The sequence below is a fragment of the Heloderma suspectum genome, chromosome 2 (genome assembly GCF_057233095.1).
Source record: "Heloderma suspectum isolate Gila_16-S chromosome 2, 16-S_ref, whole genome shotgun sequence".
NCBI lineage: Eukaryota > Metazoa > Chordata > Lepidosauria > Squamata > Helodermatidae > Heloderma > Heloderma suspectum.
Window position 1 is genome coordinate 397277003 of NC_139459.1, and position 26127 is coordinate 397303129.

The following is a 26127-nucleotide window of genomic DNA, read 5'->3' on the forward strand; positions in this document are numbered from 1 at the left end:
AACTTTGTCCCGCTGCAGTCCTCCTGCCTTCCCCGCATTTGGGGAAGGATGGGATAAAAAGGGAGAGAGAGCCAGTGTGAGACTGGAGAGACGAAGACCAGGGAGTCAATCAGATGTGGGGTGAAGTGCCAATCACCCCACATCTGGGCCTAACTTCCACATTTTGGGGAAGGGGACATTTAAATGAAGGAAGGTGGGACTCGTAAGGAGGCAAGAGATTTCAAGGAGTTGCTGAGGGGGTCCAAGTCATCAGAGGAACCGTGACACCCCCCATTCATTACATCGCAGCAGGGGCTACAAGGAGCAAAACCCGGTGTGCACCAACACCAAAACCCCCAACCAAAAACAAATAAGCCCTTGGGGGTTTGCAGGATCAGGGCAAAAGTTCATAGGCAGACTCACCTAGTTGGGAGGCACCCAACGCACCCACAATTGTGCATTTCCCCCCATAGCCATTGCTGGCATAGATGCCTTTATTGTTCTCCAAATCGCTAAAGCACAAGAGAACTTCAACACTAAAGTGGAATTACGCATCTCTACACACACACACACACGCACATACACACACAAACACATTGCTGGCAGAGCGTCTTCTGTTCTGAATATCACTAAAGCACTCTGTCGCTATATCACAGTTTCATATATAAAGGGCTACTGCAGTACCATCTATGGGTTCAAATGCACAAGTGCGATGTGGTGAGAGAGTGGGTTAGCACTACCACAGTGTGTCGGACAGCTGAAACCAGTAGGGATGGGGGAGAATTTCTCCCCCAAACTTCGGGGGGCTGAGTGCCAACACATTCGCCCCCCCAAAATCGGCAGTGAAATTTTCCGCCCCCCTGCCCCCCCCTCGGGATGGGACTTACCTTTCATGAATGTCCCTCCTGGCGGCGGGTCCCGGAGGCGGTTCGGCAGGTTTTCGTCAGGGGCGGGGACAGCAGCCGGTCTTGCGACCGGCTGCTGCCGCCGCCATTACAAGTGAAGTAAAAAAACCCACAAACCCCGTTATAGGCTACGTAACGATTAACATAGCCTATCACGGCTAGATCTCCAAAGTCAGCCATGACAGGCTACGTAAATCGTCACGTAGCCTATCACGGGTGACTTTGAAGAAAAAAAAAAAGCGCGTACGCAAATGGTGGCCCCTATGGGGCGCCGCCATTTGTGTTCCTTATTTGGTCCCTGTAGTCTACGTAAAGATTTACGTAGACTACGACGAAAATAAGGGCAATGCAAATCTACGGCGAAAATAAGGGCAACGCAAATGACTTTGGAAATCTAGCCATGATAGGCTACGTAAATCGTCACGTAGCCTATCATGGGGGTGTTTTGTTTTGTTTTTTTACTTTTTATTTCGCGGCCGGGAGACGGGGTGTTTCTACCCGGCCTGAATTTCGCCGGCGAGGGATGGGGCGCCTCCCCCCCGGCCTGAATTTTGGCCGGGTGAGGCGGGGCGCCTCCCCCCCCTCGCATGAACTTCGGGGGGAGAACTGAAGCGCCTCCCCCCCCACCGCGAAGCAAGCTTCGAGGACAGGTAAGGGACTTTCGCCCATCCCTAGAAACCAGCGACTGCAGTACTGTCTATGGTTTAAAAGGTGAAAATCCCAGGTGCCAAAAAGGGGATGAAGTCTGTAAACCCTTGGAACTTTTCAGGATTGGGACAAAGCGTGACACACAACTTTCCCACACCATAGCAGAGCAGTACTTCCGGACTTTGCTTTTTCATAGAGAAGGAGCCAGAAAAGGGAAAAGGGGGTGGGAACTCTGACTGCTAGACAGTTTGCTGGAGCGGCATGAAATTCCACAGCTGGGGTCCCCTCATGGGCAGAATTCCGACGCAGTAGTGTATAATAGCACAATTTTGCTTCTTCACGCAACAATATGCAAGACAGAAACAAAGGGTATGAGCTATAACTCCCTGACAGCGTGGGGCAAAATTGTGCAGGTGGGGTTCCTTCATGGGATGCCTCCAGATGTTGTAGTGGAGAATTGCAGAACTGCCTTCTTCATGGAAAAGTGAGCCGTTCTTCCCTATTCCCCTCTTTGCCAAGTTGCACAGTTTCAAAGTAGCGATCAGGGAAGCCTGTGATTGTGTAACTTCGCTGTAGTGGGGTAGCACGAAAGCACAAGGCTGTCACTGTACTCTGGGAAAGCTGTCATTTTGTAAATGCAGTGCGGTAACAGGGAGGGCTGTGCTTGTTGGCCTGCGGTTGTCCCTGGGCTGCTTGCCAGACCTTGGAAAAGGGCTCCGCAGGCTGGAGCAGAGCAACCAAAGCAGTTTTGCCTGCTCTTGCCAGACAATTCTGCAGGGGACCGGAATGAGCCACAGGGAGTGCCAGATGACACGATAACCTACAGTGGGTGAAATAAGCTTTTCTGAAGGTTGTGGGTTATCAGAGTGACTTCTTTCAGCCAAGTAAGCCATTATGGAATGGATTTAAAAATTCTCAATGGACATGATACCCAACAATGGGTTAACTAAGCCATCATGACTTATTGAACACATTGTGGGTTATTCTGATGTCTGAACCCAGTAAATATACAGTATTTATTTATTTATTTATTAGATTTCTTCCCTGCCAAATAGCAAAAACCCACTAGGTGTTTAAGTTACAAAACAAAAACATGATATAAAAAACTTCAGCATACAAAGTTTAAAAGCAATTTAAAATAGCTAAAAATGGCTCAAAATTTTAGTTCATCATTCTAAAGGAAAATGCATGATAATCAAAATTTTAATTTTCCACAAGTTTATGAAAAATCAGACAAAATGCCTGAGGTGGGGGGGGAAGAGGACAATATTTCTTTCTTCCATCCTCCCCCCAAATTGTTTGTTTTGCTTCCAGGCCTTCACATCTCTAGCCTGACATTTGCCTGATTTTTTTGTCAGCATTTCAAAGCCTACTTTAAGATTCAGATGCCACCTTCTTCTGTTTTCATCATCAGATGTTCCTTTGCATTCAGATCAGGCCTCAATAACATGATATAGCATTTGGGAAGAAAAATGCAGCCCAGCAACCCAGCACTGGAGGCCAAGATAGAGAAGACCTGCACGGCTACCATGTATTTCCCCTTGGTGCTCAGGTAGGTGGGCACAAAGGACACCCAGACACTGCAAAAGACCAGCATGCTGAAGGTGATCAGCTTGGCTTCATTGAAGGCCCCGGGCAGCTTCCTGGCTAGGAAAGCCACCGTGAAGCAGATGGCAGCCAGGAAGCCCATGTAGCCAAGGGCACTATAAAACATGGTGACAGACCCTTCATTACATTGCAGGATGATCTCTCGAGGCTGCGAGTGCATGTCAGAGTCAGGGAAGGGTGGACAGATCCCCAGCCAGATGGCACAGATGACAACCTGAACACTGGAACAGGAAATGACAATGGAGTTGGCCAAACTCTTCCCCAGCCATCTCCTCATCTTGTTCCCTGGCTTTGTGGCCAGGAAGGCCAATACCACAGTGATGGTTTTTGCCAACAGAGAAGAGACAGAGACTGAGAAGATGATGCTGAAGGCTGTTTGACGGAGGAGGCATGTTGCTTTCCTCGGCTGTCCTATGAACAGGAAGGAGGACAAGAAGGAAAGCAGCAGGGAGATGAGGAGAATGTAGGAGAGGTCCCGGTTGTTGGCTTTGACTATGGGAGTTTTGAGGTTTCTAATGAAGATTCCTAACACAAAGCCTGTGGTTAAGGACAGGGATAGGGCAAAGGAAGCCAGGATGATTCCCCAATGTTCTTCATAGTTGAGGAAGGTTACAACCTTGGGGATGCATTGATCTCGTTCCTTGTTTGGATGCTGATCTTCTGGACATCTGGTGCAATGGTCTGCATCTGAAAAGGAGGAGGAAGAGGAGAAAAATGAAGAAGCCAAAGAAGATGAAGATGAAGAAGAGTGCAAAAATAATATTTTAATGTTTTTCTCTGTGTTCTGCGGTGTTTTTTTTTTTCTTATCCACCACTAAGAAACAAATTGCATTTGACTTTTTCTTCAAACCCTCCCCCCCCCCGAAAAAGGGGGGGCACCTTAGATCAGGGATCTTTGCCCTGTCCCGAGGGCTTCCTTTCCCTCCTGAATCCCCCTACCTTCCTCAGTGGAGATGGTCCCTTCTGTACACGGGGCACAAGCATAGCAGCAAATGGGCTTCCCTTCCTGAATCGCCTTGGCATACCCAGGGGAGCAGCTTCGGGTGCATCTCGAAGGAGGCAAGGTCTACCCAGAATGTCAAGGGGAAAGTGTTAGTGGTGTATCTGGCAGCTCTGGCATTGGGTCAAAGCAAACAGAATTGCAACGTGCTCCAGAAAGATCTGCCCGCACTGGGGGAAATGGTCGTCAAAAGAGCAAATGCAGTTCAATCTCTGCTTGGGTAAAGGAATGCATACTGGGGCCAAAACTCCAAACTGATGGGATGTGAGCCAGCAGTTACTGAGTAGGAATGGGATTTTGCGGTATTGGTGGAGAGCTTGAAGCAAATGTTGGCCCAGTGTGCAGTTGCTGTAACAAAGGCAAACTCCATGTTAGGCAGAATTAGGAAATGAATTGTACATACATTGCCAAGATCATACCCCCCTTGTACAAATCTGTGCTACAACCACACTTGGAATGCCATGAAGAGTTCTGGTCTCCATAATGCAAAGCTGGAAAAGGTGCAGAAAAGGGCAACTAAAATGATCAAGGGGAAATGGTGGAAAATAAGGAAAAGCTGGGGACCACCAAAGAACTGGCAGTTGAAGGAAAGGGGTTGTGGCCAGGGGAAGGGAGCACTGTTCTCTCGAGAGTGATGGAGGGCTGGACTGGGACCCCAAGTGGGGCAGCGTGGCCTCATCGGCCTGAGGTTCAACACTGCTGGGTTAGACAGTACTGGCCTAGACTGATTATTTGTTGAATTCAGCAGAAGCCAGCTTTCCCATCTAATGGCCTGCAGAGTTGTTGGATTCCAACTCCCATGATCCCCATTCAGCTTGCCCATTCAAGCTCAAAATGGACCCCTTCTTAAAGCAGTGGTCTCCAATCTATTTGGACTTGTGGGCACATTTTGGAATTTGAGAAACTCCTCTGTTCCACCAAGAAATGAACATAAGAACATATGAAGAGCCCTATTGGATCACACCAAGGGACCATCAAGTCCAACATTCTGTTCACACAGTGGCCAACCAGCTGCCCACGGGAAACCCTCAAGCAGGACATGAGTACAACAGCCCCCCCCATGTTCCCCATCAACTGGTGTAGAAATGGCTATTGCAGAGGATGTAGCTAGTCACATCAAAGCTGATATGGGGGCCTGGCTAGTCAAAAGAATACTAATTCTCCAAAGAAATTGAATACAGGCAGAGGAAGGGTCTGGACTCCCAAGCCTCCCCACACATTTGACCCACAGATGCACATCCAAATACCTAGTTAAGGTTGAAATTCTGGGCAGGCATATGTGGAATTTGGTGGGAATTACTTCTGAATAGGCCTAGAGAGCATCACTCTACTCATCTTACACACACACACACACACACACACACACCTTTCTCCAGCCTCAAAGGAAAGGAAAATACCGCAGCCCCAAACAGAAAGAAAACATTTTTCCTACCCCAGTGCAAAGCTCAACCTCTCAGTTCCTCACCAGGCATTCCAACCTCCTTCTCTGCCATCAGAATCCCCACTTAGGAAGGTGCTCTCTCTCTCTCTCTCTCTCTCTCTCTCTCTGTGTGTGTGTGTGTGTGTGTGTAAAGAATGAGAGAAAGAGCTGGGAAGGGAGAGAAAAAGAGCAAGTCAAAGGGCTGGGAGGTGGAAAAAATCGTGAGATGAATGGGGAACTTGGAGAGAAAGTGGAAAGCTAGGGACAGTGAGCGAGGAGGAAACAGCTGGAGAAAGAGCAAGACTAGAGGCTCAGAGGACAAGAAAGAGTGAGGAAATGTGGTGCAGAAAAGAAATAGTGAGGGTTGAAGCTTGGGTGGAGAAACAGAAAGGCAATGGGGTACAGGAGAGAGAAACAATTAAGCTAGAGAGTCAGAGGGGGAGATACACCGAAGTAAAGAGGTGAACAGAGAGAAAAAGAAAAGCCAGGGGCTAGAAGGTAGGAGAAAAGAGCAAGGCAAGGGACAGAGGGGAGAGACTGAGTCTAGAGACTAGGAGGGGGAAGAAACAACATTGTGGAGGAGAGAAATAGCAAGGCTGGAGCCTAAGAAAAGGAGAAACAGTGACATGAAGAGGCTGGGGAGAGAAATAGCAAGACTAGAGGCTGGAAGTGGGAGGAAACAGCAAGATAAAACAATGAGAGAAAGAGCAAGGGTGGACCTTGGGAGGGAAAGAGAAAGAGCAAGGCAAAGGGGTGGATGGGACAGAAAGAGCAAAGAAAGGGACTGGATGGAGAGAAAGAGCAGACTAGAGGCTGGGAATGGTGCTAAAGGTCCAAAGGGAAAAGTCTGGGTGGTGGAAGAAGCTTGAGGAGGGCCAGGAAGCAACTCTTTCCTTCTCCTCATTCCTGCTGAACAGCGGATCAGTGGCAGGTTCAATAGAAACAAGAACCATCTGGCACCCTATTGTTTTTCAACTTTTAAAATTAAAAATGAATGTTTGAAGGGGGCAAGGAGTGAAGATCTGTGAGGACATCCTTGAAGTTCCCTGCAGGTACATTGGTGCCCTCAAGTGCGGGACCCCTGTCCTAATAGGTATAAAACTGGAAGACCTGGGTTTCCTCACATAGTTATGCCACACAGCAGGATCCTCATCAAGGTGGAACTCATGGTCTGCGGATGCCCGTCTTTCTATACTCCCAATTCTCGTTTTAACTATGGAGGCATGGGGCGGCACCACCCAGTTCAGGAAAATATCAAAGTTGGCTGTCAGCTCCCTGTCCCCATCCAGATACACTCCATCCACTGAAGTATTGGAAAACCCAAAATTTCTCAGAAAAGAGTGGAGCTGGAAAGACAGAGAAGATGAGAAACATTGTTGGTTATCTCAGCACTCTCCATTTTGAAATCAAGTGTCTCTTAATTCCAGACCAGAACTCATCTAAAACGAGAATGGATGTATAATTTTGGTTCCAATACATTAAAGAAAAACACACACCTTAAGTCCATTCCTGAGTCCCTTCTTTTTGCTTTGGCATTTAGGGAAAGGCTCACGTCCAAGCTATTAGTTAATTTGGGGAGAAGTAAACTTGCTCCCACCAATCCATGTTGCCCTTGCAGGCAGTAATTTCGGGGTTTGGGGCCTGATTTGGTAGAGGTGTCTATATTCACAGGATGGATTGCAAAATGCACTGCTGTTGCCTGGAGCACCCCCAAGCAGGTGCTATCTGTGGTGAAAATCTACCCCAGAAACTGCATCGTATCGTGTTTCTCCCAGGGGAGTTGGAAAAGGAGCTGTGCAGAAGGTTCCCTAAAAACATACAAAACTAAGAAGAGCCCTGCTGGATCAGACCAAGGGTCCATCTCGTCCAGCATTCTGTTCACACAGTGGCCAACCAGCTGCCCATGGGAGACCCACAAGCAGGACATGGGCACTCCAGTACCCTCCTGCCCAGGTTCCCCAGGAACTGGTGCACACAGGCTTACCGCCTCTGCTACTGGAGGCACCATATAGCCATTCGGACTAGTAGCCATTGATAGCCCTCTCCTCCAGGAATTTGTCTAACCCCCTTTGAAAGCCATCCAAATGGGTGGCCATCACTACGTCTTATGGTAGCGAATTCCGTAGTGTGAATATGCACTGTGTGAAGGAGTTACAGGAAGCCAGATTCCGGCTGAACATCAGGAAAAACGTCCTGTTACAGCAATACAACAATGGAACCAATGACCCAGGGAGGTGGTGGGCTCTCCCACACTGGAGGCATTCAAGATGAGGCTGGACAGCCATCTGTCAGGGATGCTCTGACTTGGATTCCTGCATTGAGAAGGGGGTTGGACTCAGTGGCCTTGTAGGCCCCTTCCAACCCTACTATTCTATGATGCTGTGTTTTGCCTCCCACACTTAACCTTGAGGCAAAGGTTCTAAAATGGAGAGATCAATTTTTGCACCCTGAAGACAATTTGGGAAGTTAGTAGCAGTGGTGCTGCCATGGGAAGACCACAAGGTGAAGCTCCAGGGATCCATGGCCTGGGAGAGACCCTAAGTCCCTAACAGATCCTTTGAAGGTGAGCACACAATGGGGGCTTTTCTTCTTAGCCAACCCTGCTGGCCAAGAGAAGTGCTGCAGCCCCGTCAGCCATTTTTACTTTTGAGTAGCTGCAATCTAAACCAATCAGATTCTGCCTTTGAGGGCAAGGCAAATCAGGGCACAAGAGCAATGTAAAGACTGTCCCTTCTGACTGTCCCTTCTGACTGATTGTGCACTCATTGGCTGTGCCCCCACATGAAATGGTCTCACTACATTGTTTCCCCCACCACCCATTTTTTCTTCTTCTTTACTTTAATAAACGTGCTAAATTGGATGAATTTATTGATGGATTGGTTCCCAATTTGCAGCTTTAAGGGTTGATTGGTCACCCCGCCCCCACAACTGCCTACATCATGTAGGCTATGCTTATTGAGTGCCAAATGAGGCAATGAGGAGGGGAAGGAGAGATGGACGAAGCTACTGGCCATCAGAGAGTGGAGCCTAACTGGCTGTCTTCTGCACAAGGAGTGTTAGGAACTGGGATTGCATCAAGATTTCCCAGACCACGATGCCTGAAATCTTCTCAGAGTCTGGTTCCGCAAATCCTGATTTCATCATTGAGGAATTCTGTATTGTTCAGTAGAGACATCTGGGATGGAAAAGCAAATACCTGCCATGACAGTACCCTTGGAAGTTCCAAACTTTCTCTTCCCACCATCATCATATGCTTGGATCTGGAAGAGTAGGCTGCTTGTAAGGCTCGTGCCACCATCTGGACACTGTTGTAAGCATTGTAGTTGTCCTGAGACAGAGTTTGTTCGAGCACAGCCAGGGGCAATTTCTCTTTCTGTTCACATCTATGCCTCCCTTTCACTGACAACCTGTATTTTGAATAGAGACAACGAAATGCTTTTTCCATGTAAGTATCAATGTGATGCAGATCAGTACTGACATATTTTGGCCTGTTTGTGTGGATTGAGAAGGAAAAGAACCAATGGCTGTGCTGAAGATGTAACCAAGGCTTAGACAACACTGAGTTGATGTCCCACAAAGCTGTTGTCATCCAGACTTTTCCTCCTGTGGGTTTTACCCATAGTTCAAGAATTTGTTTTACAAGGAATATTCCGCCAGACAAAGTACGTGTGTCTCCATAGTAAACAAACACCTTGACTTGTCTCCATGTGGGAACAGAGATAAGGGGAATGTCCAATTTATATTCCCTCAGTTCAGGGATAGTTTCTGAAATCGCCACACAGACACCATGCCTGGTGAGCGCCGGTGTCATCATCCTCATGAACATTTCTCCATTTTCGTTGTCTGGAGCAAAGAGACCGATCCAGGTCCATCTGAAATACAGGAGCAGTTTGACAATCCCCTTGTACAGGTCTTCATATTTTGGAACCACCCGGTGGAAAAAAGGGAATTGGGTTTTATCCTTAACATCACGGGAGGCAAAGCCATAACTGACCTAGTGAGGAATAAAAGAGAGTAATTGTTTGTTTTGTTGTTATTATCTGCTTGCTATAATACAGTTTGGGCTTTTCTTTAATATGTATGTGTACTCTCTCTCTTTCTCTGTGTGTGTGTGTGTGTGTGTGTGTGTTTGTAACGCAGTTTACAAATTACAAATGAAATGGGTGATTGATTGATGGATGGATGGATGGATGGATGGATTGATCTTTGGCTATACCCCTTTATCTGTACTGAATATCCCACTATTCAGTTTCATTGAGTGACTCCACTGCATTCAAATATTATGAGGGAGGGCGGGGAATCCTGTCTATGTCCTCCACATCCTGCATTCTCTTCTAAACTTCCTGGTGAGAAAAGGTGTCAGTAGCTGCATGAACCTCTCTCCAGTGTCATTAATGACTTGTGCTATTGGAAAGTTGCTCAAAGGTGATGTAAAGCTAGACACAGCCATCAGCTCCCCAACCCCTCTGAAGACAGCTTAAGGCCTTATAAAGCAAAATGCTGTTACATGGCATGCCCTCTGTTCCTACCTGTGGGATTTTGTAGTTGTCCAACGTGGTTGAAATCTGGATGGAGATTTCAGAATCAGCACCTTCTACAACAGCCAACGGGTCATTCTGTCTTCCACAGCTGTAGTTGGGAATATTCTTCTGCCCAGGAGACAGCATGTCTAGCATTGCGTCATACGTGATCCTTGCATTGTAATAGTTCTCATAGAAGTTGTAGCCCAGGCTGGTGTTGGGTAAGATCTTGGGATTTTGGTTGATCTCATGGATGGCAAACAAGAAAGCCAGGTCATCGAAGTGAATTGTGTCTGTTCTTCTGTAGCAATATACATGTGTCACATTGTGACCCTCAATTTAATTTAAAAAAAAACACATATCAAATTCCCACTTTGGTTCGGATGCTGCTTCGGACCCTCTGAATCAGCCCCACTTTGTCTGGGACCGATTCGGACCCCCTCCACTTTGACTCGCATCAAAGCGAGATTCGAATATCCGGATCACTCGGATTGGGCATTTTCTCATTGACTTGCATGGGAAAACACTAATGACAATAACATTTTCAGTTTTCACGATAAATAAAAAAACATGGGGGGGCTTTCTGCCCCCATGGAGGGGATCCCACCCGCCAAATGTCAGGCATTTTGGCCATGTACTTTTTTGTGCTAGGTGCAGCTGAAATTTGATCCCCCCCCCCACAAAAACACTGAAAGCAAAGAGCTATTCCTCTCAGCCTCATGCCTCCTCCCCCTCCTCTTGCCTGGGTGATCCACAGTGCGTTTGCATACAAGTCTATGTGCATATAGACTTCCAATCACCTTGTGTTTTAAAAACATGTCAATCACGGTGGAGGGAATGGGGAGGGGAGCAGGGGCTGGGTGGGTGTTTGTCCAGAGAACCCGGATGGGGGTGGATTCTCACATCCCTACGCAACTCCCCCAGGAAGATCTCTGCATCTGAAACACAGCCGCTTTTCTCCAGTTCTTCAGGCTCCCTCCCGTCTCCACCACTGTCACTGATTGGAGATTGCTTGGTTATGTTCAGCTCTGAATTGGCAACTAGCATTTCCATTTGCCAAAGCTCCCTCCCAGCAAGCACTGGGGGCTGCAGACTGGCCTCTCTCATAATACTAGAACCTGGGGTCATCCCATGAGGATGATTGGTGGGAGATTTGGACAGGTAAAAGGAAGTCCTTCTTTCCACAGTGCATAGTTAAACTATGGAGCTGGCTACCACAAGACATAGTGCTGTCCACCAATTTGGATGGCTTTAAAAGGGGGTTGGACAAATCCCAGGAGGAGAAGGCTATCAATGGCTTCTAGGCCTGATTGCTCCATGCTACCTCCAGTATCAGAGGCAGTATGCCTATGTACACCAGTTGCTGGGGGACGTGGGTGGGAGGGTGCTTTTATGTCATGTCCTGCTTGAAGGTTCCTGGTCAACAGCTAGTTGGACCCTTGGTCTGATCCAGCATGGCTCTTCTTATGTTCTTAGGCATCAGGGGCCAAGCTAGCAACTTCTCACAAGGCTTCAAGCCCCAACTATACACCCACACCATCCCTAAGTATTAATGATAGTCATCAAGAGAAGGTACATATTAAAAGAGATGTCTACCATGACGCTGATGGGATTATTTGGCACTGCTGCCTTCTGTAAGAAAGGCAGCTAGGAGAGATAAACCAAAGAGCAACACAGAATGAGCATTTACCAGCCCAACATGAACACAAAGGCTAAAAAAAGGAGACCACATCTTCCTTAGTGAAGAAGGAAAACAGCTTTACTCACAAGTATTCTTGGACATACAAACACAGGCACAGTGTGGCATTTCAAGAAAGTTTCTTCGGTCCATTTTGTGTTCTTTTACACAGGCAGGAGTGAGGGAGCAAGCCATTTGCTCCCAGCAATGGTGACGGGTCAGAGAGAGCTAGAGAGAGGGTGGGGGAAAGGGGAGGAGTAGAAAGCCACACTGTAGGCTATAGAGATCCTAAGGCTAGCTGTGTTCAAAATCCCCATGCATTAACAAACTGCAACATAGCCCCCTTCCTGTAAACTGCAGATGAGGTTGCAATATTCCCAACAAGACCAACCATACATGAACAGTGGGGGCTCATATTTATTTCCCCCTCCTCTCTCTGTCCATTTCTGCCTTTGACCTCCCTGCAGACTCTATCCAAACAGTACAAAGCAAGGAATAACTGTCGCAGATGTGATGAAGGAAAGAGTTTCCTCCCTGGACACCTGCACAGATTCCTAGCAGCAGCAGAAACCTGTTTCTTCCTAGATTAGACACCACAAGTTTAGGCTCAAGAGATGGACCCGAAATCCAAAGCAGAAGCCCTCTGAGTTTGGCCAGATACATCCTTCAGACCACGGAAGACATGGACAGGTCTCGGTGGCTCAAGTGGAAAGTTGCTAGAGAAACTAGAGCTGTAGGAGTGGTGTTACTGATTTTCCCCATCAGCTAAGAGCACACCTGTGTGTAAAGGAAAGCGCACACCTGTGTTGAGGGGTCTATTTTTCGTTCTTTCTCGAGTAACTTATCAGAGTAAGTTAGAGGATGGTTGCATTGGTTGGAGTAACCAATGTAGGTGTAAAACTTTTTTTTTCCTGAGGGTTGTGACTGGGGAAATTCATAGGAGGGGGTCTTTGCTCAGGAGTCTTTGGGGAGGGACTTTATCAGCCTCCTCCCCTCCCCCTCTGAAGACCCTTCACTCTACTAGCTAAAAAGCCCATCTAGAAAAACCTGCAGGTGGAGAGGGCTGGGAGGCAGAGATCACCTCTGCTGCTTCTTCCACCCTACAATGGAGGACACCTCCGAGTCTGGGGGCTTCTTATCCATCGATAGGTTTGTGCCATAAGTCCCATCAAACAAAATCCAGTGTACATTTAAGTAAGAAAAGAGGGGACGGGAGGTGACTCCTGCATAGCATTATAGTGTATAGCAGCTGTAGTTCCAGCCTGACACCACTTCTTTTCCAGAGGGAACGGACTCGCTTCTGAGTACGTCTTACATCAAAACTTTATTTTCCTATCCTCCCTCCAGCATTCTGTCAGTCAGGCAAAAGGTCAGCAGGTACCATCCGCCACTTCTCTGGCTACTTCTGATCTTCTGTCTCACAAAAGATGTTTATCATCATCATGCCAGTGTAATAAACCGTATTGCACCAAATGATATGGCATCTACCGTGCTCTGTCCGTCAAAGAGGGTACTGTGCTGAGCAGACTAGAACACCAAAAAGGGATAGGCTCTTCCACAGAAGCATTGTGGCTGACAATACCAGGCTCTAAAACTAATTTAGTGCTAGGAACATGCTATCGTCCCCTAGACCAGAATGCTCAGGGTGACCTTGACATGGAAAACGAAATCAGGGGGGCCTCCAAAGGAGGAAGTGTTGCAGTAATGGGTGACTTTAATCACCCCCACATTGACTGAATAAATGCATGTTCCAGTCATGACAAAGAGGTTAAACTTCTTGATGCCCTAGATGACCGTGCCCTAGAAGAGTTGGTCATGGAACTGACCAGAGGGGAGACAACCCTGGATTTAATTCTAAATGGTACCACCCAGGACCTGTTACAAGCTGTGAGTGTTGATGAACCAGTTGTAAACAGTGACCACGGTGCTATTAGGTTTGATATATATTTAAATGGAAAATTGCCAGCAAAGTCCAACGCAGTCACATTTGACTTCCAAAGGGGAAACTTCTCTAAAATGAGCAAACTGGTGAAAAGGAAGCTGATAGGAGCGGTCAAGAGGGTTAAGTCTTTCTTTAACCCAGATGACACCCAGCTCTACCTCTCCTTCTCATCAAACCCAGGTGAGGCAGTGGTGTTCTGAATCAGGGCCTGGGCATGGTAATGGACTGGATGAAGGCCAATAAACTGAAGCTCCATAGAGACAAGAAGGAGGTACTGTTAGTGGGTGGTTTGTCTGCCCGGCTAGGTGATATTCAACCTCTTCTGGAGGGGGTTGCACTCCCCTAGAGGATCATGTTCGTGGTTTGGGGGTGCTCTTGGATCCAGAACTGTCACTTGAGGTGCAGGTGAACTCAGTGGCACGGAGCACTTTTTATCAGCTTAGGCTGGTATACCAACTATGCCCTTGTAGTCTAGCTACGGTTATCCATGCTCTGATCACTTCTCGTCTGGATTACTGCAATACATTATACGTGGGGCTGCCTTTGACAATGGTCCGGAAACTTCAGCTGGTCCAAAACAGGGCAGCAAGATAGTTAACAGGAACTGGCCAGCGAGCTCATATTACACCAGGCCCGATTCAGAGTGCTGGTATTAACATCCAAAGCCCAAAACGGCTTGGGGCCAGGTTATCTGAAAGATCACCTCCTCCCAGATGTGCCTGCTCAGACCTTAAGATGATCCTCAGCAGCCCTTCTCCATCAGACCCTGCCAAAGGAAGTGAGGTGGGTGGCTACTAAGAGGAGGGCCTTTTCTGCCATGGCACCCTGACTGTGGAATGAGCTCCTTAGTGAGGTTCACCTGGCAACTACATTGTATTCCTTCTGGTGCCAGGTGAAGACCTTTTTATTTTCCCAGGCATTTTACCTTTTCAGCTTTCTAGACTTTTAGCTTTGCTGTTTTGAATCTGTGTTTTAAATCCCTGCGTTGCTGCTAGGATTTATTCTGGTTATATTCTGGTGGTACTGTTATACTGTGGTTTTAATGTGTTATATATTTTATATTCCCCTTCATGGATCACTGCCTTGTTGTGGCAAAGGGGCTTGCGTAACTCAGTGAAGCCATAAGCTATGCCGTGCAGGGCCACCCAAGATGGACAGGTCATGGCAGAGAGTTCTGACAAAATGTGGTCCACTGGAGAAGGAAATGGCAACCCACTCTAGTATCCTTGCCAAGAAAACCCCATGGAACGTATCACAAGCCTAAAAGATATGACACTGGAAGATGAGCCCCTCAGGTCGGAAGGTGTCCAATATACTACTGGGGAAGAGCAGAGGGTATTTCCAAGTAGCGCCAGAAAGAGTGAAGCGGCTGGGCCAAAGCCGAAAGGACACTCAGCTGTGGATGTGTCTGGTGGTGAAAAGAAAATTGGATGCTGTAAAGAACAATATTGTTTAGGAACCTAGAATGTCAGATCAATGAATCAAGGTAAGCTAGAGGTGGTCAAACATGAGATGGCAAGATTGAACATCGACATCTTGGGAATCAGCGAACTAAAATGGACAGGCATGGGCGAATTTAATTCAGGTGGCCATTATATCTACTACTGTGGGCAAGAATCCCTTAGAAGAAATGGAGTTGCACTCATAGTCAACAAAAGGGTGGGAAAAGCAGTACTGGGGTATAATCTTAAAAACGATAGAATGATCTCAGTACGAATCCAAGGCAAACCATTCAACATCAAGTCTATGCCCCAACCACTGATGCCGAAGAAGCTGAGGTTGATCGGTTCTATGAAGACCTACAACACCTTCTAGAACTAACACCAAAAAAAGATGTCCTCTTCATCATAGGGGATTGGAATGCTAAAGGAGGAAGTCAAGAAATCACTGGGATAACAGGAAGGCATGGCCTTGGTGCACAAAATGAAACAGGACAAAGGCTAATAGAGTTTTGCCAGGAGAACACGCTGATCATAGCAAACACTCTTTTCCAACAGCACAAGAGGCGACTACACATGGACATCACCAGATGGTCAATATCGAAATCAGATTGATTATGTCCTTTGCAGCCAAAGATGGAGAAGCTCTATACAGTCAGTAAAAACAAGATCTGGAGCTGACTGTGGCTCAGATCATGAACTTCTTGTTGCAAAATTTCAGCTTAAATTGAGGAACGTAGGGAAAACCACTAAACCATTCAGGTATGACCTAAATCATATCCCTGATGAATATACAGTGGAGGTGAGGAATAGATTTCAGGGATTAGACCTGATAGAAGAGTGCCTGAGGAACTATGGATAGAGGTCCGTAACATTGTTCAGGAGGCAGCAAGGAAATCCATCCCAAAGAAAAAGAAATGCAAGAAAGTCAAGTGGCTGTCTGATGAGGCTTTACAAGTCGCTGAAGAAAGAAGGGAAGCGAAAAGCAAGGGAGAAAGGGGAAGATCTATCCAACTGAATGCAGAGTTCCAGAGAATAGCAAGGAGAGACAAGAAGGCCTTCTTAAATGAACAATGCAAGGAAATCGAGGAAAACAACAGAATGGGAAAGACTAGAGATCTCTTCAAGAAAATTGGAGATCTCAAGGGAACGTTTTGTGCAAAGACGGGCATGATAAAGGACAAAGAAGGCAGGGACCTAACAGAAGCAGATGAGATTCAGAAGAGGTGGAAAGAATACACAGAAGAACTATACAGGAAAGATCTGAATGTCCCTGATAGCCATGATAGTGCGGCCACTGAACTTGAGCCGGACATCCTCGAGAGTGAAGTCAAGTGGGCCTTAGGAAGCATTACTAACAACAAAGCTAGCAGAGATGACAGTATTCCAGCTGAGCTATTTAAGATCCTAAAAGATGATGCTGTTAAAGTGCTGCAGTCAATATGCCAACAAATTTGGAAAACTAAGCAATGGCCACAAGACTGCAAAAGGTCAGTTTACATTCCAGTTCCAAAGAAGGGCAACCCCAAGGAGTGTTCAAACTATCACACAATTGCGCTCATTTCACATGACAGCAAGGTGATGCTCAAAATACTACAAGCTAGGCTTCAGCAGTATGCGAACCGAGAACTACCGGAAGTACAAGCGGGGTTTCGAAGAGGCAGAGGAACTAGAGATCAAATCGCCAACGTTCGCTGGATCATGGAGAAAGCAAGAGAATTCCAGAAAAATGTCTATTTCTGCTTCATTGACTACGCTAAAGCCTTTGATTGTGTGGATCACAACAAACTGTGGCAAATTCTGAAAGTGATGGGAGTACCAGACCCCTTACCTGTCTCTTGAGAAACCTGTACGAGGGTCAAGAAGCAACAGTAAGAACCAGACATGGAACAACCGCGTGGTTCAAAATTGGGAAAGGAGTACGACAAGGCTGCATATTGTCACCCTGCTTATTTAACTTATATGCAGAGTACATCATGAGAAATGCTGGGATGGATGAATCACAGGTCGGAATTAAGATTGCCGGGAGAATTATCAACAACCTCCGATATGCAGACGATACCACCCTAATGGCAGAAAGTGAAGAGGCAGAAAGTGAAGAGAAAACTCTCTGGAAAAGACCGTGATGCTGGGAAAGACTGAAGGCAAAAGGAGAAGGGGACGACAGAGGATGAGATGGCTAGATAGCATCACCGATGCAATGAATATGAACTTGAGCACGCTCCGGGAGAGAGCGCAGGACAGGAAGGCCTGGCTTGCTATGGTCCATGGGGTCACGAAGAGTCGGACACGACTGAACGACTGAACAACAACAATATTTTATATTGTTTTATTATGTGCTCTTTGGTTTTAATTTTTGTGAACCAGAGAGCTTTGGCAATTGGGCGGTATAGAAATAAATAAATAAATAAATAAATAAATAAATAAATAAAAATAAAAAATCCCTTCAACATGGTTGGAGGTAGGGATGGCGGAGAATTCTGCCATGGACTCCGGGGGGGGGCAGATTGTTAGACTCCGCCCCCCCCAGAGCCCATGGTGGAACAGACCACCCCACCCCGCGAAGTCCGACCCAGCCAGATCCTACCTGGCACCGCTGGGTCTGGGTCCGGCCGGGTCCATCTGTGGCCAGTCTTCAGACCCAAATGGCATGCTGCCTAGCAGACGCCATTTGCATCCCTTCCCCTTACCGTGATAGGCTACGTAAAGATTTGTGTAGCCTATCATGGTAAGGGGAAGGGATGCAAATGAAGTCCACTAGGCCAGACGCCATTTGCATCCGAAGACCGGCCGTGGCCGGAAGTCCAGCTGCGGCTGTCCCTGGCCGGCAGCTCCATGGACTTGCCACGGAGCGGAGCCAGCCAGGGAGGGTTCCGGGGGGGAGGACTGGATCTGCTCCCCCCCCACAGACTCCAGGTAAGGGGGTTTCGTACACCCCTAGTTGGAGGTTACTCAGAACCACAATAACAGATGCTCAGCTAAAATGTATTCCACAGGTTAGGAAAGGTAGCACCAAGTCCAAGAGGTCACTGGCATAGTTAAGGAGCAGTGTCAAGGAAGCTGTTAGAGAGAAGAGGGCTTCTTTCAGAAAATGGAAGTCTGGCCCAGGTGAGGGAAACAAAAGAGAACACAAGTTTGCACAAAGACAATGAAAGCAGACAATAAGAGATGCAAGAAAGCATTTTGAAGAGCATAACGCTAACAACACCAAGGCCTACAATAAAGAATTCTTTAAATACTTCAGAAGGAGAAAACGAGCTAGGGAGGCAGTTGGACTGTTAAATCAGAACATAGGAGGAGCCATGCTGGATCACACAATGGATCCATCTAGTCCGGCATTCTGTTCAGAGAGTGGCCAAGAAGCTGTCAATGGAAAAGCCACAAGCAGGACAGGAGTGCAACAGCATCTTCCCACCCACATTCCCCAGCAACTGATGCACATAAGTGATCCCTCTGGTACTGGAGGCAGCATATAGCCATCAGGACTAGTAGCCATTGATGGCCCTCACCAGGAATTTGTCTAACCCCTTCTTAATTGTCATATACCTCTGAATGAACACAGAACAGACACAGTGTCATGAGAATTCACTGAGGGTATCCATACTGAGCAGAAAAAAGTCCTTCAACTCCAAGCATTTCTGTGCTAGCCATGCTGTCTGGGGGATGCTGTGAGTTGCAGTGCATTTTTCTGTCTAAACATGCATAGGATTGCACCCTTATTTTATTTATTTATTTATTTATTTATTTCTATACCGCCCAATAGCTGAAGCTCTCTGGGTGGTTCACAAAAATTAGTTGAATACAGGAGAGCAAAGGCCTACAGCCTCTTGACTACACTCAGAAATCTTAACAGCGGCAGACTACACTAATGAGGGGTCTTCTTCCAAGAGTGCCTCTAAGAAACACATGACCCCTTCTATAAGTATGAACTTTTCATTCACCATGGTCTGTTTTATGCACTTTACCAAAGACTGTTACAAGTGTTAGCACTGGCACAATACTGATACAGTAGCCTGACAGAACGTCCAATTTACTGAAATATTTTGAAACACACACACACATGATTAGAGGGCTACATGTGTGTAAATGAACAGATACATCCCTCTATGTTCAGAAAGACTTACTTCTGAGTAAGCCTGCATGGAATGGCAGCATACGATGTCCTTTCCATCCCTATCCCCTCTTTATCCATGATCCATCCATCAGTGAGACTCCCTCAGCTTCAAAATTACCTCACGCTCATCTCAGTTGACTGATTCCTGCTATCCCTCCCACACTCTCAGAATACTGACAGGAACGCTGGAATTCCTCTCAAGACACTGGAATAAAATATACCAATAGCTTAATAACAGATATATTTCATGTAATAATAAGGAGCTGAAACTTCCTTTGACAACAACAAGCTCACATCCACTACAGCCTTCTTTGTTTTCCAAAAAAATGTTAAGAAACGTGATGTTAACTTGTTTAATATTCAAGACTCTGTTTAAACTGTATTAGAAGCATCCAATCCAGAAGTTGTCTAGAAAAGATTTTGAAAGCTCTTTTGAATTCTTGCTAGTTGTTAAGACATAACACAATCTGCGACAGAAGAACTTATGAGTATTTCACATAATATTTGGTGCATGTATTATTATGATGGTAGTAATCTTTATGTGATATTTATATTTATGCTAATAATGCATATTTTTATCATTCAACATTTAAAGAAGTGAACTGGAAGAATAATAATGATGTTTCTGTTTTAAGTATCTATAGGAGGACAAGCAGATGAAATATTAAAGAAATTGCCAACTTGTTGCTTCCCCTTCATGGATCACTGCCTTGTTGTGGCGAAGGGGCTTGCGTAACTCAGTGAAGCCATAAGCTATGCCGTGCAGGGCCACCCAAGATGGACAGGTCATGGCAGAGAGTTCTGACAAAATGTGGTCCACTGGAGAAGGAAATGGCAACCCACTCCAGGATTCTTGCCAAGAAAACCTCATGGAACGTATCACAAGGCTAAAAGATATGACGCCGGAAGATGAGCCCCTCAGGTCGGAAGGTGTCCAATATGCTACTGGGGAAGAGCAGAGGGTATTTCCAAGTAGCGCCAGAAAGAGTGAAGCGCCTGGGCCAAACCCGAAAGGACACTCAGCTGTGGATGTGTCTGGTGGTGAAAAGAAAGTCCGATGCTGTAAAGAACAATATTGTTTAGGAACCTGGAATGTCAGATCAATGAATCAAGGTAAGCTGGAGGTGGTCAAACATGAGATGGCAAGATTGAACATCGACATCTTGGGAATCAGCAAACTAAAATGGACAGGCATGGGTGAATTTAATTCAGGTGACCATCATATCTATTATTGTGGGCAAGAATCCCTTAGAAGAAATGGCGTAGCACTCATAGTCAACAAAAGGGTGGGAAAAGCAGTACTGGGGTACAATCTTAAAAATGATAGAATGATCTCAGTACGAATCCAAGGCAAACCATTCAACATCACAGTAATTCAAGTCTATGCCCCAACCACTGAGGCCGAAGAAGCTGAGGTTGATCGGTTCTATGAAGACCTACAACACCTTCTAGAACTAACACCAAAAAAAGATGTCCTCTTCATCATAGGGGATTGGAATGCTAAAGTAGGAAGTCAAGAAATCACCGGGATAACAGGCAGGCATGGCCTTGGTGTACAAAATGAAGCAGGACAAAAGCTAATAGAGTTTTGCCAAGAGAACATGCTGATCATAGCAAACACTCTTTTCCAACAGCACAAGAGGCGACTCTACACATGGACGTCACCAGATGGTCAATATCGAAATCAGATTGATTATGTCCTTTGCAGCCAAAGATGGAGAAGCTCCATACAGTCAGTAAAAACAAGACCTGGAGCTGACTGTGGCTCAGATCATGAGCTGCTTCTTGCAAAATTTCGGCTTAAATTGAAGAACGTCGGGAAAACCACTAAACCGTTCAGGTATGACCTAAATCATATCCCTGATGAATATACAGTGGAGGTGAGGAATAGATTTCAGGGATTAGACCTGATAGACAGAGTGCCTGAGGAACTATGGACGGAGGTCCGTAACATTGTTCAGGAGGCAGCAACGAAATCCGTCCCAAAGAAAAAGAAATGCAAGAAAGCAAAGTGGCTGTCTGATGAGGCTTTACAAGTAGCTCACAAAAGAAGGGAAGTGAAAAGCAAGGGGGAAAGGGGAAGATATACCCAACTGAATGCAGAGTTCCAGAGAATAGCAAGGAGAGACAAGAAGGCCTTCTTAAATGAACAATGCAAGGAAATGGAGGAAAACAACAGAATGGGAAAGACTAGAGATCTCTTCAAGAAAATTGGAGATCTCAAGGGAACATTTTGTGCAACGACGGGCATGATAAAGGACAAAGAAGGCAGGGACCTAACAGAAGCAGATGAGATGAAGAAGAGGTGGAAAGAATACACAGAAGAACTATACAGGAAAGATCTGAATGTCCCTGATAGCCATGATAGTGCGGTCACTGAACTTGAGCCGGACATCCTCGAGAGTGAAGTCAAGTGGGCCTTAGGAAGCATTACTAACAACAAAGCTATCGGAGATGACAGTATTCCAGCCGAGCTATTTAAAATCCTAAAAGATGATGCTGTTAAAGTGCTGCATTCAATATGCCAACAAATCTGGAACACTCAACAGTGGCCACAAGACTGGAAAAGATCAGTTTACATTCCAATTCCAAAGAAGGGCAACGCCAAAGAGTGTTCAAACTACCGCACCATTGCGCTCATTTCACATGCCAGCAAGGTGATGCTCAAAATCCTACAAGCTAGGCTTCAGCAGTATGCGAACCGAGAACTACCGGAAGTACAAGCTGGGTTTAGAAGAGGCAGAGGAACTAGAGATCAAATTGCCAACATTCGCTGCATCATGGAGAAAGCAAGAGAATTCCAGAAAAACGTCTATTTCTGCTTCATTGACTACGCTAAAGCCTTTGATTGTGTGGATCACAACAAACTGTGGCAAATTCTTAAAGTGATGGGAGTACCAGACCACCTTACCTGTCTCCTGAGAAACCTGTACCAGGGTCAAGAAGCAACAGTAAGAACCAGACATGGAACAACCGATTGGTTGAAAATTGGGAAAGGAGTACGACAAGGCTGCATATTGTCACCCTGCTTATTTAACTTATATGCAGAGTACATCATGAGAAATGCCGGGCTGGATGAATCACAGGTCGGAATTAAGATTGCTGGGAGAATTATCAACAACCTCCGATATGCAGACGATACCACCCTAATGGCAGAAAGCGAAGAGGATCTCAAGAGCCTCTTGTTGAGGGTGAAAGAGGAGAGTGCAAAAGCTGGTTTGAAACTCAACATTAAAAAAACTAAGATCATGGCATCTGGCCCTATCACTTCCTGGCATATAGAAGGGGAAGAAATGGAAGCAGTGACAGATTTTACTTTCTTGGGCTCCAAGATCACCGCAGACGGTGACTGTAGCCATGAAATTAAAAGACGCTTGCTCCTTGGGAGGAAAGCTATGGCCAAGCTAGACAGCATAGTAAGAAGCAGAGACATCACCTTGCCGACAAAGGTCCGTCTAATCAAAGCTATGGTTTTCCCAGTAGTAATGTATGGCTGTGAGAGCTGGACTATAAGGAAGGCTGAGCACCGAAGAATTGATGCTTTCGAACTGTGGCGCTGGAGAAGACTCTTACGAGTCCCCTGGACTGCAAGGAGGTCAAATCAGTCCATCCTAAAGGAAACCAACCCTGACTGCTCATTGGAAGGACAGATAATGAAGCTGAAGCTCCAATATTTTGGCCACCTAATGCGAAGAGAAAACTCCCTGGAAAAGACCCTGATGCTGGGAAAGACTGAAGGCAAAAGGAGAAGGGGACGGCAGAGGATGAGATGGCTAGATAGCATCACCGATGCAATGAACATGAACTTGAGCACGCTCCGAGAGAAAGCGCAGGACAGGAAGGCCTGGCGTGCTATGGTCCATGGGGTAATGAAGAGTCGGACACGACTGAACGACTGAACAACAACAACAACTTGTTGCTTACCAAGAAACAGAGATGATAAATTCTTGAGCATGGCATTCAACTTTTTTTTATCAAATAAATATGGAAGAGTTGATTGAATTGTTGATTGAATAGTTGATTGACCTATTGAAACTAAAGAAAGATCTTGAAGATGCTGAAGACCATAATGTTGAGACCCAGGAGATGGTATGATGAATATTTGGCCTGGATGTATTTGCACTTTTGATTACACATTTTGCAAGACTCTTACACCAACCTACATAATTGGCTTACTTGCAAATAATGATCGTAAATAAATATATGTTTCTTTATTTAGAAGTAGAAGTCTCTACTTCTCTCATAAGCTACAACATTTATAAAAGAGCATAGAAAATATTAGATACATGGATCCATTAGATCAGTTGAAACCAGTTTGGTGCTAGAGATTCTCTGATCATAGCTGGGTCTTTTAAACAAAAAGAATACTGGTTAATTATTAAGGAATGCTGCTCTTGTGTTCCATTCTTTGTCAGCCATTACTACTGAGCTGTTAAGAAATCATATAAATATAGAAGGCAGAGTCGGGAAAAGTCAGGACCTGTGTTCACCTTGAAGTCTCTACTCCTTTTGCTACAGCTCAGAATGTCCTAAGGCCTTTTACTCATTTTTAAAGGAAGGCGTGGTCCTGAAACACTTCTTAGAAAGATTTTTCAAGTGTGTTTATTTGTAACTTCAACTTGCACTTTTGTATGTGGTGGGCACTCTTATATCCTATTTTGTAATCCGGCCAAACTGCTTGAGATTGTCACGTCAATGATGAAAAGACATGCCTGATCTCAGAGTCCGGTATAAAAGAACTTCTGGTGTTGATTCTAGAATTCAGTGAACCTGCATCTCCTCGGTGACACTGTGTTCTTGGGAAATTAAATAGAGGTGGTTACCTGGTGATAGGAGGAGCTAAATACTAAAGTTCAATTGCATTGAATCCAAAGGCAAAGACAAGTTCCTCACTGGAGATCATGTGTTTATCCTAGAAGGAACCTACTTAGCATAGCTCCAATCACATAGTTTAAAAAGCAAGGAAGTGTCTGCTGTGGTGGAAATAGCAGGATGCACATACTAGAGGGTTTGTGCTTCAGTGACTCAGGACTAGGAATAGAGGTGAGAACACAGTTATTGTCCCTTTTCTACAAGCCTAAGAAATTAGAACTCAGTGGAGGAGGGTGAAATACCTCCCTGCATCATTACTTACATGTTCATGAAGATAGAAGGAGGGAGGGAAAAGGTGTGTAGTTGTAGTACCGCATTTAGTTTCGGTAAAACCCCACTAATAAGTTGGTGTCCTGGTCTGAAAAGATTCCAAGCTTCATACTGATCTCTCCTTAAATTCAGTGGACATTTTGACTCTCGCAGCCCCGAGGCTGCACTGGGCAGCAGCTGAAAGAGCAGCAGCAGCAGAGATATCATGCTTGCAATGCGTGCTGCAGGCCTCTTCCTTGTGGCTGCTCCCTTGGAAGAATCCAGAGTCCTCTGCCAGGACCAAGGCTGAAGTCAGTGAGTTTGCTAAGACAGAGCTCAGCCAGGGCTTCTGATCCAAAGGGGATGATATTCAACCTCACTCCAGCAGCATCCCTGCCTGCCCTAAGCCACAGCAGAAGCTCTTAGTAGGTGCAAAGCATTATGCACCAGGAATTTCATGTTCAGTGCAAGAAATTGTCTCCAGCTTTACCTGATCCTGATGGTTAGGTTGTTGGCCTCGAGGGCAATCTTTTGGGGAAAACCCTGGAGTGTTGGCAAGAAGAAGACTAAATCACCATGATTTTGATAATTATAAAGGGAAGAAAGAGTCCACCACATCCTGAACTCTCTGTGCAGCTTCATGCGCAGGCGTGTGGACGGAGAAAAACATGTTTGCAAGAACTTCCCAATAAGCTATTTACTCTTCTGTAGGTGAAACGGGTGAATCCAGCAATTTCAGATTGATCTTTAGTTGAGAAAGAACTCCAAAGAAAGTCCCTACCTTCGAAAGTTTCTTTGAAGGGCAGGAAATATATCAAACAAACAAAGCACAGTACATATTTTTTCCCAGAGACTCAAGGTACTTTAGGAAAGGGTCCCACTGTTTATAGTGCATTTGTTCATCCTGTCTAGGATACAGAAATGTTGAAAACAGTGATTTCTTTCTTACCATCTGCTGAGCCAGGTAGGTCGGAAGGCCACAGAGGAAAGGTGGTGTTACAAATGAACCCTACATTCTGCTGTTTGGGGAAAGGAAGCCTGCATTGGGACAGAGAGGCTCCATCCCAGTCCTTGACAGGGAAGACGAGCAGCCCGCCCATTACAAAGGGACCTCATGCAGGAGGGCCGGCCCTTCCATGATGCAGGGTGAGGCTCCCGCACCTGGTGGCGGAGCGCGAGGAGCAGAAAACGGCACTGCCCGTCCCCACCCCACTGCCGGGAGGGCATGCAATTGCGCCCGCCACTGGGCCGCCACCTCCAGCAGGGCTCGGGAGGGCTCTGCCAGACCGCTTCCGCCATGCCGTAGGAGAGGGGCTGGTGGGGCTCTCCAGAGCAGCTGCCACACCGTGTTGCCTCATTGCATGGAGAGACAGGCAGCCAGAAGGTGGGGCCGGGGGAGTCTCACCAGGGCTCGCCTCGGTCTTGTGAGACCTGGACAAGCGCTGGTGAAGCCCTCGTGGCTGCTTCTTCTGCCCGACTGCTGTCCTTCATGCGATGAGGCAATCAGCGGCCGGACGGCGGTGTCAAAGTTGAGAGGTCGGGGGACATGTGGCGGGTGTGATGCACGAGCGGCAGGAAGTGGCATCATGTGGCCGGGGCGGAAAGGGCCCCAGTGCAGCGGGGCAGCCCGGGAGAGAGCTTGCCCCAGGGCTGTCAGGCGAACCCTTTCTGGCGGGCCCTTTGTCTCCCCCCACCCTCTTCCGATTGATCCTTAAGCCACTCATCTCATTCTCTCTCTTCCCTCTAATGCTCT

The 26127-nt window shown here is 46.4% G+C and overlaps 2 protein-coding genes across 2 annotated transcripts in view; one reads left to right on the forward strand and one right to left on the reverse strand.

The window, feature by feature from the left end:
- LOC146356565 (uncharacterized) overlaps positions 1-26127 on the forward strand; it is a 227624-nt gene that overhangs the window by 127621 nt on the left and 73876 nt on the right. The window contains 1 exon segment of the mRNA XM_084830189.1: positions 12226-12239. Within this exon segment, the coding sequence (XP_084686315.1) occupies positions 12226-12239 (14 nt within the window).
- LOC146356568 (vomeronasal type-2 receptor 26-like) lies at positions 2914-11127 on the reverse strand. Its single transcript, XM_084841109.1, has 5 exons — positions 10984-11127; positions 10496-10590; positions 10090-10381; positions 4080-4206; positions 2914-3827 (listed from the first exon to the last, which is right to left on the reverse strand). Exons 1-5 carry the CDS (start codon positions 11125-11127, stop codon positions 2914-2916), a joined length of 1572 nt encoding a protein of 523 aa, XP_084697235.1.